At 44.7% G+C, this 18,070-nt stretch overlaps 1 protein-coding gene across 3 annotated transcripts in view; it reads left to right on the forward strand.

Moving 5' to 3' along the window:
* Positions 1-18,070, forward strand: part of UGGT2 (UDP-glucose glycoprotein glucosyltransferase 2) — a 1,031,439-nt gene that overhangs the window by 460,232 nt on the left and 553,137 nt on the right. For all 3 annotated transcript variants that reach the window (XM_029604715.1, XM_029604718.1, XM_029604716.1), the window contains exon 15: positions 10,446-10,578. In XM_029604715.1, coding sequence (XP_029460575.1) covers positions 10,446-10,578 — 133 coding nt within the window. The remainder of the gene's footprint in view (positions 1-10,445; positions 10,579-18,070) is intronic.

The following is an 18,070-nucleotide window of genomic DNA, read 5'->3' on the forward strand; positions in this document are numbered from 1 at the left end:
CCGAGTTCAGAATGCCCCCTCTTACAGTGGTATAAAAAGTTGACTAATATGTGTGCCTCCCCAGAGGCGCGCTCTCTCTCTCTCTCCCGCCCTCTTTCCTCCCCCCCTACTGGGATTTATGATAAATTCCGTTTCTGCCATAACACACAGCGATAACAGGTATAATGCTGGGAAAAAAGGTGTAGTTGTTTCCAGCATTAAATCCCATTATAGTATCGCACGCAACATTAAGCACCCTTCATTTTCATTTACTCTGCTCAAACTCCACTCACTTGACAACATTTTTCAAATTTGCATTTGCATTTCGCAATGCATTATTTATCACATGTTATGGCATTATCAAGGGCATTAGGACCCTAATTCGATTTGAAAAATCACCCCCATAGTACTACTTGGGGGGTCATAGTACTACTCAGCATCCTATTATGGTAGTCATCTTGCCCTCTCCCCTTGCTATTTTTAATTTATATCCTTTTTCACCTGTATGTGTATGGACAGCGGTACCGGTTCTAGGGTAAGCAAGCTTGGCGGTCATTCATGGTACCATGAGGCAAGGGGGTGCCTCAGGTACCACTGGCATCAACTATTGATTGGCTGGGCCAGTTCTGCTTCCAAGCCATATCCAACCACATGCATGGTTGATAAACAAGAATCAGTGCTTAATAGCACATTGGCTTCCTCTGCAGCAAGGGGCCCGTTTCACAGTGTGAACTGCAAGTCTCCATAGATTTTGTGGCTCACACTGCAAAAATGGCACTGTACAGCAAAGGAATCTGATGCACTATTAAGAACCGCTTCTGCTGATGCAGGAAGCCCAGGGAAGAGCTGGAGGCATGATCCCCAGGGTTCAGAGGAGGAGATCAAAAATTTCAAGAATTGTGGAGGAGCAGGGAGAGGGAAGCCTACATGGAGTGGAAGTGGGATAGAGCTAGGGGTGGTGGTGCAGACAGGAGAGGAGGACCTACATGAGATGATGGTGGGAGGGGCAGGGAGAAGGAAGTGGAGTGGTAGTGGGGATAGGAAGAGGAGACCTACATAAGGTGGTGGGGGGTAGGGGGAGAGAGAGAATTGGAGAGGGGAGAGGACTGGGACTGGTGGAGCTGACATGATTACATTTTAGGTGGAGGGAAGATTGAAAAAGTACAGTTGATCAGGAGTGAGGCAGACCGAATCTGAGGAAGAGAGGACATGAGGTTGGAGGGAGCTGAAGAGGGTGATAAAGAGAGTGAGAGAGAGAGGGTCCGGGGTTGACAAAAGATAGGGACCTGAGCCAGGGAGAGGTTGAGCAACAGAAAAGGAACTTGAGCTAGTGAGGGGATCTGAAGTAGAAGAAAGTAGATGAGAGTGAGTCCAAAGGGTAAACATTTTAGTTAGTTTATTACATTTGATGGAGCACTTTTCTTAAAAATAAATAAGTGATTTACAATAAAATCAAAATGAGCAAAACAATAAAACATTCATAAAAACACTAAAATACAGAGCTTAAAAATAGAAAACTAATTAACAGTACACTAAAATATACATAAAAAATAATACTTAATTAACACTAATTAAAACATAAAACTTGAAATATAAACTAATCAGCAATACACTGTAAAAACACATTAAATGATTCTCAATAGGATAAAAATTAAAAAAAATATAAGGAACTCAAACAGGAAAGGTCTTGTAGAACAGAAAGGTCTTCAAAAGTTTTCTAAATCTAAGATATTGTTTCTCAAGTCGAATTGTGACAGGTAACAAGTCCACAATGTCAGGGCCAGAAAAGCAAAAGACAAATATGGAACTAGGCGAATGGGTGTAAGACAAGAGAGGGAGACATGAAGTAGTGAGAATGGGGGAATTAGGATTAGAGAGAAGATAAGAGAGATGGGGTAAAAGGAGCTGGGAAGAGGGGTGAAATTAGGAGATAGGAAAGTTGGTAGGTAGGTAAGAGATAATAGAACTGATTGGGAAAATGGTTTGTGAGGCAGGATGCAAGACCATGAAAGATATGGAGAAATGAAGGAGAGAGGAAAGAGAAAGTAAGTTTATCTATTTATTTATTTATTTAAAAACTTTTTTATACCGTCATTAAGTACCATCACAACGGTTTACAGTAAGGCACATAAATTAATGTTGATTAAGTGTATAGAACCATATAATCTAAACAGGTGCCATAAAGGTTCAGTTACATAATTTTGTGATAAGTACTATTTGGTGAATGTGATAAATCTTGTCCTTTTATACCTGTATCATATTTAATAACAAGTATAATTTTAAAAACTGAATCTTTCTTTTAGTAGTGAGATAAAATAAAAATAAATTTAAAAAACGCGCATATTGGGTTAGGTGCTGTGCGTGGATGTTCTACTGCCCGCTCCCTACTCCTTTCTGTTTTCTATTCTCCATTCTCTTTGTGATAAGCTTGTTTAAAGAGCCAGGTTTTTAAACTTTTAAAAAAAGTTTTGATGTCTCTTTGTAATCTGATCTCTAGAGGCATGGTGTTCCATAGTATAGATCCTGCTAATGATAATGCCCTTTCTCTTACTTGGGTTAGTTTTGCTGTTCTGACGGAAGGTATAGTTAGGAGTGCTTTGTTGGCTGATCTTAGGTTTCTATGAGGGACATGTACACGAAGTGCTGTGTTCAGCCATTCTGATTTTTCGTTATGTATTAATTTGTGTGTAGTGCATAGTGTTTTGTACTGTATTCTGTGCTCAATGGGTAACCAGTGTAATTCAGCCAGGATTTCGGTAATGTGATCTTTTTCTTTTACCAGTCAGAATTTTTGCTGCAGTGTTCTGTAGTATTTGGAGCGGTCTTAGCATTGTGTATGGTAAACCTAGTAGTAGGTTGCATCTAGTAGTATGGTAAACCAAGTAGTAGGTTGTATGGTAAACCTAGTAGTAGGTTGCACCCTAACATCTGCTGGCATGAAACAGCATTTGATTGTGCATTATTACTTGAGACAGACTGAAGGAGCAGAGTTCATGGATGTTTTCAGTTGTTGTGCCAAATATTTGGAATTCTTTGCCCCCAGAATTGAGAGAAATTAAGGATCTTTTAGGTTTTCAAAAATCATTAAAGATCTGATTGTTTTCCCAGGCCTTTGTCAGATTGAATAAATGTTTATTTTTGCCACAAGAGATTTTACTATTGGGTTTATGTTGTTTTTGTTTTTTGCAGTTTTTATTGTATGCATTATTGTATTTTATTATTTTGTTTGTTGTAAATCAGATTGAGAATTATTGTAAGGTAATTAATAAATGTAAAGATAACACCCTGCTCAAAAATTGTATATAAATGTTCTGTTTGGAAAGAATTGGGTATATATGTCATTAGATTCTAAACCTTCTGGGACAGGTAAATACCATCAGTACTGAATGAACTTTTGGATAGGTTCATGGAGGAGAAATCCATTAACTGCTATTAATCAAATTGTCTTAGAGAATAGCTACTGCTATTACTGGCATCAGTAGCATGGGATAGACTTAGTTTTTGGGTACTTGCCAGGTACTTGTGTCTTGGATTGGCCACTGTTGGAAACAAGATACTGGGCTTGATGGATTCTTGGTCTGACCCAGTATGGCAATTTCTTAAGTTCTTATGTACTTATTTGCTTTAAAGTGGCTTACCGGTCACAAAGGCCATAATGTAAATAAAAAATAAAAAAATCGATCTTATTCCTGTGTCCTTTGGCCTTTTAGAATAAAAATAATCTAGCTTATTTCTGTGCTGTGTAGTCTTTTAGAAGTTAAAAAAAAATCTTGCTTATTCTTGATTCTTTTTGCCTGCCCTTCCTCCCCAAATCCCACCCACTCCTCATCTACCCTAAGCACAATTTCTGATTTATAGACTGTTATGCCAATTTATAGGACAAGAGGAAATTTTTCATAATGAGTGATTTGGGGATCTAGATAAAACAAGGGAGTAACTTTGCCCTTATAAATAGATTAACTGCTGTACCCTTGCTGGTTATGGACAGCAAATATAAAAATACAAATAATACATTTAAGGGACTTTACACTAGATTAAGTATCCTTACTCCTTTAGCAGCCCTAAATAACTGCCCACTCAGTACTGTTAAGATACAGACAGCAGTACAACAGAGAGATGGAGCTATCTAGTGTTCCCTGTACGTACCAGGATCAGTCCAGACGGTGGGTTATGTCCCCCGTCCAGCAGATGGAGTCAGAACAGAGCTCGAGAGTCCCGCTGGAGCTCAGTATCTTTCTGACTCCAGCAGATGTGAGTTGGGGAAATCAGTGCTTCCCCAGAGTGACAGGTTTTTGGTTTTTCTTGACTTTTTCTTCAGTTCTTTCTGTCATTTCCCTGAGCAATTTGGATCAAGTTATTAACAAAAAAAAAAAAAAGTAGTTTGATTTTTGAGGAGGCGTGCTTTCCTCTCTTCTGCCTCCTTCTGCTGTTCCTCTCCTTACCTTGGGGGTAAGTGTAGTTCGTTGTGAATTTTCTTCTTTTCAGATGTTTTCGTTTTCTCTTTTGCCGGTATTGCCGGCTCCGGCACACTTCGGTCCCGCGGCCCAGCGAACTTGTCTCGGGCCTGGGCGCACCGGCAGGGGATTTTTCCCGCCGGCGCCTGTGGACTGGTTGGGCGGGTTGAGAGGGCCTTTGGGCTCCCCCGCGGTGCGTTTTTTCCTCCTGGCCCCCCCCGAGGCGCTTTTTCTTCAGCGGCATTGATATGCTGCGCTTTTCACGTTGCGAGACCTGCGGCGACCTGGGGTCTCGTTTCTCGAGGGAGGGGGTGTGTCCTCGATGCCTCCCCGAAGGGGAAGGGGACGCGCACACCTTGGGTTCGTTCCCGACGCCACCCTCCCCGCAGCCAGGGAAGCGTGGGCCGGCCACTTTCTCGCCGATGGCGGGAAGGGCGGCCATTTTGGAGGGGGATCCGGGCGCAGCGACTTCGCCGGAGAAAGAAGGCGCAGTTCAGGGGCCTCCCCGCCGGCACGGAAGCCCCGAGGAAGGACAGCCCGCTCATCAGCCTCAAGGGGATCCGGCTGCTGCTGCCTCCCGGTCTGCCATTTTTCTCCCCGGATTTTATTTTGAAAATGCACACAGCATATTTACAGGGATTGGCAGATCCGGGGGGTGCCTCAGCAGGTCCTCCTGCGCCCAAGGTTCCGAAACTCGCAGTCACTCCTCCCGGGCCCCTGACCCCGGCTGGGGCAGTTCCAGGGACCTCTACTTTGCCATCCCAGCCGCGTGCGGTGGGAGGGGCTTTCTCGTCGGTGTTCGACCCCTCGGACCCTCCGGATCCTGCACACACGGAGGGACAGGCGGAAGGCGATGATCCACGCGCCCTGCAGATTTTCCACAAGGAGGAGTTGGAGGACCTTCTTCAACAGGTACTTCAGGTACCTGTTCAGGTACAAAAAACTTAGATTGTAAGCCCTCTGGGGATAGGGAAATACCTACAGTACCTGAATGTAAACCGGTGTGATATCTCAATTGAGATGAATGTCGGTATATAAAAAAAATAATAAATAAATAAAAAATAAAAACAGACCCTGCAGGAACTCGATCTGGATCCGCCTCCGGATCCCCCGGCACCAGTGGCCCCGGCGATTGCGACGTCATCCAAAAAAGGGAATCCGGTGCTGGCCGCCCTCAGGCCCAGGGCAAAGGCTTTTCCGGTGCATGAGTCCTTCCTACAGCTCCTTACTGGGGAGTGGGACGTCCCGGAGGCGTCGTTGAAGGTCTCCCGTGCCATGGAAAAATTGTATCCCTTGCCGGAGGATTTCCTGGATTTCATCCGGTTTCCTAAGGTGGACTCGGCGGTCTCAGCGGTGACGAAAAGGACGACGATCCCTGTCACGGGCGGGACGGCCCTACGGGACACGCAAGACCGCAAGCTGGAGACGTTTCTCAAGAGGGTGTTTGAAGTCTCGGCCTTGGGAATGCGGGCCGTGATGTGTAGTTCTTTGACTCAGAGGGCCAGTCTCCTCTGGGTCCAACAGCTTTTAACGTCCCAGCAGTTACCTCCGGAGGAAGCCGCCCAGGCCGACACTCTGGAGTCTGCCATTGCTTACGGGGCGGATGCTCTGTATGACCTCTTCCGTGTACTGGCTCGGTCCATGGTTTCGGTAGTGGCAGCTCGGAGACTTCTGTGGCTGCGTAATTGGTCGGCGGACGCCTCTTCCAAGTCGAGCCTGGGATCTCTTCCATTTCGAGGGAAGTTCCTCTTTGGCAATGACCTAGACGAAATCATCAAGTCTCTAGGGGAGAACTCGGTACATCGTCTGCCCGAAGATAGGCAGCGACCTTACCGGGCGTTTGCCTCCACTAGGACCAGAGCTAGGGCACAGCGGCGTTACAGATCGTACCGGCAACCTAGCTCTCGCGCAGCCTCCAGTAGACCACAGCCCTGGTCGCGTTCCGTTCGCGGGCGGCGGCCCGCGAGAGAGGCTTCAGGACAGGGGAACCCCTCCACCAAATCTACCCAATGATGCCAGAGCGACCCACTCCTCCAGTCCACCCATCGGGGGTCGGCTCACGGGATTCGTCGAGGAGTGGGCAACTATAACTTCGGACCAGTGGGTCCTGGACACCATACAACACGGTTACGCCTTGGAGTTTGTCCGTCCGCCAAGGGACAGGTTCGTCTTCTCTCCTTGCGGCTCCGATCTCAAGAGGATGGCGGTTCAACAGACATTAGACCGACTCCAGGACATAGAGGCTATTGTCCCCGTGCCCTTCGTCGAAGTGGGCTCGGGCCATTATTCCATCTACTTCGTCGTTCCCAAAAAGGACGGTTCGTTCCGACCCATACTGGACTTGAAGGAGGTAAACCGCTCGCTGCGGGTCACCCGGTTTCGCATGGAGACGCTGCGATCGGTAATTGCAGCAGTCCACCAGGGGGAGTTTCTGGCTTCCCTAGATCTGACGGAGGCGTATCTGCACATCCCCATACGTCCGGAACACAGGCGTTATCTACGCTTCAAGGTCCTTGGTCAGCACTTTCAGTTTCGGGCCCTGCCTTTCGGTCTTGCGACGGCCCCGCAGACTTTCACCAAGATCATGGTGGTGGTGGCGGCAGCCCTTCGACGAGAGGGGATCTTAGTGCACCCCTACTTGGACGACTGGCTGGTGCGGGCAAAGTCTTTCTCGCATGGGCAGGCTTCGGTGGCCAGAGTCTTGGAGATGCTTCGCTCCCTGGGCTGGGTTGTGAATCTTCCCAAGAGTTCCCTCGTTCCATCTCAACGCTTGGATTTTCTGGGGGCGACCTTCGACACTCAGCAAGGCATGGTCTTCCTGCGTGCGGACAAGGCCTTCTCCTTGAGGGAGCACGTGCGTCATTTCGCGGCCTTGTCGGAACCCACCGCTTGGAATTATCTGCAGCTTCTGGGAGTGATGGCATCCACCATCGACATGGTGCCCTGGGCATTCGCACATCTACGCCCTCTGCAGGCGTCCCTGCTTTCTCGCTGGAAACCAGTGTCGCAGGAGTATCAGGTGATTCTGCCCCTTCCCCAGTCAGCGCGAGACAGTCTGGAGTGGGGGTTGGTCCCGGATCACCTGGCCCGCGGCGTCTCTCTCAAAGTTCCCTCTTGGGTGGTAGTGACCACCGACGCCAGCCTCGTGGGGTGGGGCGCCGTCTGCGGGTGAAGCGCCACACAGGGGACGTGGTCTCCGGAGGAGGCACGGTAGCCGATCAATCGTCTGGAGACCAGGGCAGTACGCTTCGCTCTTCAACGTTTCCTCCCCCTACTTCGGAACCGAGAGGTACGGATTCTTTCGGACAACGCGACCACGGTGGCTTACATCAATCGTCAAGGCGGGACGAGGAGCGAACAGGTCTCCGCCGAAACCACGCTCCTGATGGCATGGGCGGAACTCCATCTGGTTCGGCTCGCAGCCTCCCACATCGCCGGCGTGGACAACGTTCAGGCGGATTATCTGAGTCGACAGAGGTTGGACCCCGGCGAATGGTCCCTTTCCGACGAGGCGATGGATCTCCTGGTTCGATGCTGGGGAACGCCACGACTGGACTTGATGGCGACCGCCCTCAACACCAAGGCCCCACGCTTCTTCAGTCGCAGAAGGGAGCGCGGCGCAGAGGGGGTGGATGCTCTAGCTCTGCTGTGGCCGACAGATCAGCTGCTCTATGTGTTTCCTCCCTGGCCCTTAGTGGGCAAGATACTTCGCAGAATAGAGAATCACAGCGGCCCTGTGATTCTTGTAGCTCCGGAGTGGCCGTGTCGTCCTTGGTTTGCAGACCTACTCCACATGGCAGTGGACGGTCCTATACGTCTGAGTTATCTTCCTCGGCTCCTGCAGCAGGGACCGGTATTTTTCGAGCAGGCGGCACTCTTTTGTCTTGCGGCCTGGCTTTTGAACGGCGCCGCCTCCGCCGCCGAGGCTATCCGGAGGCGGTAATCTCCACGATGCTCCGGGCTCGCAAACCCTCTACTTCTGTTGCCTATGTTCGAGTGTGGAGGGTTTTCGAGGCCTGGTGTGCCGATCGTGGGGCCCGACCTACGGAGGCTTCGGTACCTCTGATCCTTCAGTTTTTGCAGGACGGGCTGGATAAGGGTCTGGCATACAATTCCCTGCGAGTACAAGTAGCGGCCCTGAATGTTCTGGTACAGACAGCAGATTGTGATTCTTTTTTCAAAATAGTTTTAAAGAATGGGAGAAAGGGTGCTAAATTATATCAGAATATTGTTGTCAATAAGATGCAGTGGTATTTCCACTGTGTTATTATTAGTGAGAGGGTTTTCTTTTTTTCTTTCTTTTTCATTCACTAGTTCTTGAAGAGCATGGTTAAATTGGTTAGGGTAACAATGCTTTTTAAGAACTAATAGATGGTGAGCCATGACAGGATTTTGAGTTAGGTTGATATGTTAATGAGATGTAGTGGTAAAACCATCACAAATGGGAAGGATTTCATTTCATCCAACTGTATTAAAAGAGCGTAGCTACATCAAGTAAGGGTAAAAAGCTGAGTCATGCCACATTAGTTAGATATGGTGTCCAAATGCAGGTTATAATTTTTTAGTTTGAAATGGATTTTAAAAGTTGAATAGCTTAGTAAGAAATTTATAATAGATAAATTGGGCCGGATTTTCAAAAAGCTACGCGTGCCGGGCCTAAACCCCCGGGATGCGTGTAAGTCCTGGGGCTTGCAAAAAGGGGAGGGGAGGAGGCGGGGCCAGAGGCCTCTGACACAGAGACCATTTGCCACTGTGTCAGAGATCACGTGCCGGCAGTTGGCCGGCGCATGCAACTTACTTCAGCCCCAGGGCTGAAGTAAGTTTTGAAATAAAAAAAAAAAAAAAAAAGAAGTCATCAAAGGTAGGGGGAAAGGGCAGGGGAGGTAGGGGAAGGGAAGTTGGGGGGGTAGGGAAGTTCCCTCCGAGGCTGCTCTGATTTTGGACAGCATGGCTTAGAGCGGGCTCGGCATGCGCAAGGTGCACAATTGTGAACCCCCTTGCGCGCGCCGACCCCGGATTTTATAACATGCGTGCGCATGTTATAAAATCGGGTGTACATGTGCGCGCACACATGTAGGCCTCACGCGCTTCTTTTAAAATCTACCCCATTCTGTTTATAGACTTCGGCAGATATTACCTCTGAGGTAAGCATGGATTGCCAAAATGCTGTCGGTGTTGGTTGCAATGTAAATGAGCTGGCTGAAGCTTCATGGGAGTTTATCCATTACTTTGAGTTTTTAAGGACGTTACGTGGTTTTTTTCCACCCACGTTATCTCATTTTTTGAATTTTATGAGTTTTGTTTAAAAATAATGTGTGGAAAGTTTTAAGCGACCTTTGAAGAGGACGGTAAATTACAATGTAATGCTAAAAATGGTTCTGTCTAAAGCCCTTTGGGAACGTAAGACAGCAGATTGAATTTAACATACAAATACTGATATCGACCTCTTATTGAGCTTTTGGATGTAAATTGATTAATCAAATGGTTGAGTAATATTTGTTTTGATTTTTGCACTCTTGAGTTTTTGGGTTAGATCATATTATAATGTGGAGTTCTATGCTATTTCATTGTTGTAGTTAACTCTATTTTTACCACATAAATGGGACCTAAATCTCAGAATCACTCTATTTAAAATAGGCTTGGAGAGACATGGAGGAAAGTATCTCAAGCATCATCAATCCTTAGCATGAAAATTATACATAATAAAAAGTTTACTTTGTTACCATAATCGCAAGCCAGAGAGAGGCTCTTCTTCTGTATATATTGATTATTTTATTTTCTACAATTAAAGGGCTCCTTCTATCATAGATTTATGCCAGGGGTTGATTAGCTTTATTAGCTTACCTCTGTTTCCCTTTAGCATTTGTTTCATTATTTACATACTAAAATTAATTTTAAATGTGAGTCTTGGAAGTATCTGTTTTTAAATCCTTAAAGTTAGCATTGTTTTCTAACTTCTAGAAGGTCCTAAGGTTTATTACTCACAGCATCCTATAACTATTTTGTCTATAGAATTGGATTCGTTTTTGTTTTTAATACTGAAGAAATTGATGGGAATGAGGATGCTGGAGCAGCACTTTGGAGAGCTTTCAACTATATTGCAGAAGAATATGACGCTACTCAAGCTTTCATCTCCATGGCAAATGTTAGTATTGGTAAACATATATTATAAAACCTATGATGACTATTATTGGACCAGATGTTTTTGGCCATGTGTACTTGTAAATAATGTTGTATATGCAGGGAATAGCTGTAGTAACTTGATGTATTTTATCTATTCTTTAAAATTAAATTAAAGCATAACATCGCATTAAAAATATCCACTAATTTAAAGTTTGACTTGTTACCCATCTATGAGCTTCTCATTCATAAATTATTATAAAACCATTAAAGAGAAACTTGAGAAATGGGGCCATTTATATTTTAGTAAATGTAAACATGATGGGCCTGATTTTAAAAAGGTTACGTACGCCGGGCCTATTTTCAAAAGGCCCGGTGAAGCACGTAAAACACCAGGATGCGTGTAAGTCTCAGGGCTTTACTAAAGGGGCGGGGGCAGGTCAGAGGCTCCAGGCACAGCGGCCATTTGCCACTGTGCTTGGGATTGCAAGCTGGCAGTTGGCCGGCAGGCGTAAAAGGTAAATTAAAATTTGGGGGGGGGGTTAGAGTAGGGCTAGGGGGAGGAAAGGTTAGGGGAAGGGGTAGGAAGGTCAGGTTAGGGGGAGAGAACGGGGGAAGGCAGCACGGCTCGGCGCACACAAGGTGCATAATTGTGTACCTCCTTGCGCACGCTGACCCCTGATTTTATAACGTGCGCGCACAATATTATAAAATCGGGCGTACATGTGTGCGCTTCTTTTAAAATCTATCCCAATGATTGTCAGTATCCAAAGCAAATGTATCATTAGGAGTTAATGTCAATTTCTGAAGAAACTGCTTCTCCAGATGTTCCTAGATTTGATTCTAGGAATCACTTGATGCTATTCATTCATCCTGATATTGATCTAGTGTAAACTTTTATTTATTTATTTATTTCATTTATTTCATTTCTTTTATTCCTGCTACTCCAGTCCATACAAGTGGGTTCTGTCCCCCCTATTAGCAGAGAATATGGTGTTCCCAGCCTGACATCATCTACACTAATTACAGGTGGTGTAGCTTGGAGGAAATCCAGTATTCTCTACCTTGAGCAGATGGTAGAACAACTGGTGGTGCAGCAGGAATTTTGTTGGTTTTCGGCTCTGAAACAGACTTAGGGCCAACTCACTGGCTTCAGCCAGCAGTGTGAGTCTGCTCTTAGAACATAAGGTTTGCCAGACGCAAGGTCCATCAAGCTCAGTATCCTGTTTCCAACAGTGGCTAATCCAGGTCACAAGCACCTAGCAGGATCCCATAAAGGTCAATAGATTACATGTTCTGAGTTTCCCATGGATTCCACCAACTGTGCTTGCCTAAAGGAAGGAAAGCTCCATTATGATAAGATGGATGACACCGTAATTCAGCACTTCCATAGAGATGAAATGTCTGCACTCATTCATCAGATGGTGGCGTGCCTCTGGAGGATTCTAAAATGGAGGAGACTTCAGTTTTGGATCCCCTTATTAAATGGGTTTGCAAGATCATTAATGCTCTTCCATTCCACTCTGAAGGAAAGGAAATCATGCTAGCCAAGTTGGAATTCCCAGAGTCTGTTTTCAGGGGCATTAAGAATTTGCAGACACTATACTCTCTTCCTCTGGTGGCACTCCAGCACTTTTTTTTTTCATCTCTTAATGTTGCCACCTTTCTTACAGCACTTACTAGATGTACCATCATTCTGATGGAGGGCAGTACTTCTCTGAAGGACCTCCAAGATAGGAAAATTGAATGTTCTCTAAAGCACTAGTTTACTTCTTCTACTATGGCCCAGGATTGGGCCTAGATAACATAAGATCAGTGAGTATTGGAGGAGAATTGTCTTGGTTACGCCCTGGATCCACAACCAAGCAGCAGACATCCCATGACTTTAGTGAAACTTCAGCTTGTGAGGGCCATAGTTCCAGAACACACCTCTGAGCGGCGCCATGGCTGGTAATCAGTCTATTTTGTGGCACTTAAAAAGGATGGAACCTTCCATCCTATTCTGGATCTCAAAGGGGTGAACCACAGCTTGCAGGTCTCTCATTTTTGGATGGAAACTCTCTGCTCCCAGTAGGAGAACATCACCCTGTGTAGCAGGAAGTGATCCTGTAGCAAGGACCTGCTCTCCAGGTGATGTATTGTCCTCTTGCACTGAGGACAAATCTCCCAGGGCTACTGCCCAGGAGGGAAGGGTTAGGCCGGCCATCGAAGTTGGTGATTCGATTATTAGACATGTAGATAGCAGGATGGCTGGTGGACGTGAGGACCGCCTGGTAACTTGCCTGCCTGGTGCGAAGGTGGCAGACCTCACGCGTCACCTAGATAGGATTATAGACAGTGCTGGGGAGGAGCCGGCTGTCGTGGTACATGTGGGCACCAACGACATAGGAAAATGTGGGAGAGAGGTTCTGGAAGCCAAATTTAGGATTTTAGGTAGGAAGCTTAAATCCAGAACCTCCAGGATGGCATTCTCTGAAATGCTTCCTGTTCCACGTGCAGGTCCCCAGAGGCAGGCAAACCTCCAGAGTTTCAATGCGTGGATGAGACGATGGTGCAGGGAAGAGGGATTCAGCTTTGCAAGGAACTGGGGAGACTTTTGGGGAAAGGGGAGACTTTTCCAAAAGGATGGGCTCCACCTTAACAGAGTGGAACCAAACTGCTGGCACTAACTTTCAAAACGGAGATAGAGCAGCTTTTAAACTAGAACAAGGGGGAAAGCCGACAGTCACTCAGCAGTGCATGGTTCGGAGAAATGTATCCTTGAAGGATACTAATGAAACAGGAGAGTTAGGGTATCCCAACAGAGAGGTTCCATTAAAAGCAAACATAGTTCATATGCCTATATGTAAAAAATCACCAAAGCTAATGATTTCTGAATTATCCCAAACAACTGAAAAGCAGGTTGTTAAAACAAGCAAAAACCACACTTTGAAATGTCTGTATGCCAATGCCAGACGTCTAAGAAGTAAGATGGGAGAGTTAGAGTGTATAGCAGCAAATGATGAGATTGACATAATTGGCATCACAGAGACTTGGTGGAAGGAGGATAACCAATGGGACAGTGCTATATCAGGGTACAAATTATATTGCAATGATTGGGAGGATCTACCTGGTGGAGGTGTGGCACTTTATGTCCGGGAGGGTATAGAGTCCAACAGGTTAAAGATCATACAAGAGAGTAAATGCTCAGTAGAATCTATATGGGTAGAAATCCCATGTGTGTTGGGTAAGAGTACAGTGATAGGAGTATACTACCGTCCACCTGGACAAAATGGTCAGACAGATGATGAAATGCTAAGAGAAATCAGGGAAGCTAAGCAATTTGGCTGTGCAATAATAATGGGAGATTTCAATTACCCCAATATTGACTGGGTAAATGTAACATCAGGACTTGCTAGAGACATAAAGTTCCTAGATGTAATAAATGATTGTTTCATGGAGCAATTGGTTCAAGAACCAACAAGAGAGGGAGCTATTTTAGATTTAATTCTTAGTGGAACGCAAGATTTGGTGAGAGAAGTAACGGTGGTGGGGCCACTTGGCAATAGTGATCATAACATGATCAAATTTAAACTAATTACTGGAAGGGGGACAATAAGTAAATCTGCAGCTCTAACACTAAATTTTAAAAAGGGAAACTTTGATAAAATGAGGAAAATAGTTAGAAAAAAACTGAAAGGTGCAGCTGCAAAGGTTAAAAGGGTTCAACAGGTTTGGACATTGTTTAAAAATACAATCCTAGAGGCGCAGTCCATATGTATTCCAAGCATTAAGAAAGGTGGAAGGAAGGCAAAACGATTACCATCATGGTTAAAAGGTGAGGTGAAAGAGGCTATTTTAGCCAAAAAAAACATCCTTCAAAGACTGGAAGAAGGATTCATCTGAAGAAAATAGGATAAAACATAAGCATTGTCAAGGTAAGTGTAAAACAATGATAAGACAGGCGAAGAGAGAATTTGAAATGAATTTGGTCATAGAGGCAAAAACTCATAATAAAAACTTTTTAAAATATATCCAAAGCAAGAAACCTGTGAGGGAGTCGGTTGGACCATTAGATGACTGAGGGGTTAAAGGGGCTCTTAGGGAAGATAAGGCCATTGCAGAAAGACTAAATGAATTCTTTGCCTCCATGTTTACTAATGAGGATATTGGGGAGATACCAGTTCCAGAGATGGTTTTCAGGGGTGATGAGTCAGACGAACTGAACAAAATCACTGTGAACCTGGAAGATGTAGTAGGCCAGATTGACAAACTAAAGAGTAGCAAATCACCTGGACCAGATGGTATGCATCCTAGGGTTCTGAAGGAACTAAAAAATGAAATTTCTGATCTATTAGTTAAAATTTGTAACCTATCATTAAAATCATCCATTGTACCTGAAGACTGGAGGGTGGCCAATGTAACCCCAATATTTAAAAAAGGATCCAGGGGCGATCCGGGTAACTATTGACCAGTGAGCCTTACTTCAGTGCCCGGAAAAATAGTAGAAACTATTCTCAAATTCCATACATCCAAATCGACAACTCCAAAATACAAATGAAAAATCCAATAAAGGATCTTGGCATTTGGATTGATTATGACCTGAGCCTTAAGAATTGCATTACCATAAAAACAAGAGAAGGCTTTCATAAACTCCAGATACTAAAACACCTCAAACCACTACTGTACCCAAATGACTTCAGAATAATTCTTCAGACCCTCATTTTCTCAAGTCTGGATTATTGCAACGCAATTTTCTTAGGACTTCCAAAATCCTCCCTAAAACCACTACAATTACTTCAAAATGCTGCTGCACGAGTACTAACCGGAAAAAAGAAGTTTGACCACATCTCTCCAACCCTAAAAAACCTTCACTGGCTACCTATTTCACAGAGAATAAAATACAAATCCTTAACCATCCTACATAACAAAATTTACAAAGACAACAACTCATCCCTGGACAACATGATTACAATTCACAAATCACCCCGCTCTTCAAGATCTTCTGACAAATTACAACTATTCATTCCTCCTCTCTCCTCTGCAAAACTATCCTCTACGAGACGTAGAGCCTTCTCTATAGCTGGACCAAAAGAATGGAACTCTATCCCTGGATACCTAAGCTCCATCAAAGATCCCAAAAACTTCAAAAAAGAACTGAAAACATGGTTGTTTAGACAATCATACGCAGAATGATATGATCTATATAAACCTTTCACAACCACCCTCATTCTAACATGTTATAATCTGATTTTACTGAGATGTTATATATATATATTCTATCTGTTTGGTATTATATTTATAATTTTATAACTGTTCATTGTATGAATTTGTTGTTACACTGTAAACCGGAATGAAGGCACTATGCTATATTTCGGAATAAAAAAGAACACAAATAAATAAATAAATAAAGATCAAAATCGTAGAGCATATAGAAAGACATGATTTAATGGGACACAGTCAACATGGATTTACCCAAGGGAAGTCTTGCCTAACAAATCTGCTTCATTTTTTTGAAGGGGTTAATAAACATGTGGATAAAGGTGAACCGGTAGATATAGTGTATTTGGATTTTCAAAAGGCGTTTGATAATGTCCCTCATGAGAGGCTTCTACGAAAACTAAAATGTCGTGGGTTAGGAGGCGATGTCCTTTCGTGGATTACAAACTGGTTAAAAGACAGGAAACAGAAAGTAGGATTAAATCGTCAATTTTCTCAGTGGAAAAGGGTAAACAGTGGAGTGCCTCAGGGATCTGTACTTGGACCGCTGCTTTTCAATATATATATAAATGATCTGGAAAGGAATATGACGAGTGAGGTTATCAAATTTGCGGATGATACAAAATTATTCAGAGTAGTTAAATCACAAGCAGACTGTGATACATTACAGGAGGACCTTGCAAGACTGGAAGATTGGGCATCCAAATGGCAGATGAAATTTAATGTGGACAAGTGCAAGGTGTTGCATATAGGGAAAAATAACCCTTGCTGTAGTTACACGATGTTAGGTTCCATATTAGGAGCTACCACCTAGGAAAAAGATCTAGGCATCATAATGGATAATACTTTAAAATCATCTGCTCAGTGTGCTGTAGCAGTCAAAAAAGCAAATAGAATGTTAGGAATTATTAGGAAGGGAATGGTTAATAGAAAGGAAAATGTCGTAATGCCTCTGTATCGCTCCATGGTGAGACCGCACCTTGAATACTGTGTACAATTCTGGTCGCCGCATTTAAAAAAGATATAGTTGCGATGGAGAAGGTACAGAGAAGGGCAACCAAAATGATAAAGGGGATGGAACAGCTCCCCTATGAGGAAAGGCTGAAGAGGTTAGGGCTCTTCAGCGTGGAGAAGAGACGGCTGAGGGGGGATATGATAGAGGTCTTTAAGATCATGAGAGGTCTTGAACGAGTAGATGTGACGCGGTTATTTACACTTTTGAATAATAGAAGGACTAGGGGGCATTCCATGAAGTTAGCAAGTAACACATTTTAAACTAATCGGAGAAAATTCTTTTTCACTCAACGCACAATATAGCTCTGGAATTTGTTGCCAGAGGATGTGGTTAGTACAGTTAGTGTAGCTGGATTCAAAAAAGGTTTGGATAAGTTCTTGGAGGAGAAGTCCATTAATGGCTATTAATCAATTTTACTTAGGGAATAGCCACTGTTATTAATTGCATCAGTAGCATGGGATCTTCTTAGTGTTTAGGTAATTGCCAGGTTCTTGCGACCTGGTTTTTAGGCCTCTGTTCGAAACAGGATGCTGGGCTTGATGGACCCTTGGTGTGACCCAGCATGGCAATTTCTTATGTTCTTATGCTCCTTTCTCATGGCCGTAAGAAGGGAAGAATATTTCTGCTCCCTAGATCTTTGGGAAGCCTATTTCCATATACCTATCAAGCAGAAAGATCAGAGATATCTCCGGTTTTCCTGCAGGAACATTTTCAGTTCCGGGTGCTTCTGTAAGTGGTGTGGACCCCTGTTGCTGTGGTGAGGTTGATGCAGCCTTAGAGGGAAACCCCATAGACCCTCACTGACAGTTGGTGGATGTTCATGGCTGAGAGACTGGTTTAGGGCTTCACTTTATCAGCCCCTTTCCCCGCAGGTTGAGTGCTTGGGTTCCAGGGATCGGAAGGGCAAGAAGTCAGAATCCAGAAGTCAGGCCAAAGGTGGATGGAGACACACTGAAGACACTAGATGAGACAGACAAAGAAAGCTGGATGAGGCAGGCAAGGCAAGCTGAAGAAGACCAGACTGGACGAGGCAGGCAAAGCAAGCTGGAGAAGACAACGCTGGAACTGGAAGACGCAGGAACTTGGGAATGCTGCTAACACACACTACATTAGGTAGAAGACCCGTTGCAGAGGCAAGGCAGAGACATGTGAGAGCCCTCTAAATATGACAAAGCTGTTGACATCATCAAGGTGCATCTCGGGGTTTTTCCCACCATGACCACTTTAAGAGGTGCTGTATGCACGCACCTAAGGAGCCTGTGGGGAGGAGCAGGAAGCATGCATCTGGGAGCACCATTGGAAC

The sequence above is a fragment of the Rhinatrema bivittatum genome, chromosome 5 (genome assembly GCF_901001135.1).
Source record: "Rhinatrema bivittatum chromosome 5, aRhiBiv1.1, whole genome shotgun sequence".
NCBI classification, from domain to species: Eukaryota; Metazoa; Chordata; class Amphibia; order Gymnophiona; family Rhinatrematidae; genus Rhinatrema; species Rhinatrema bivittatum.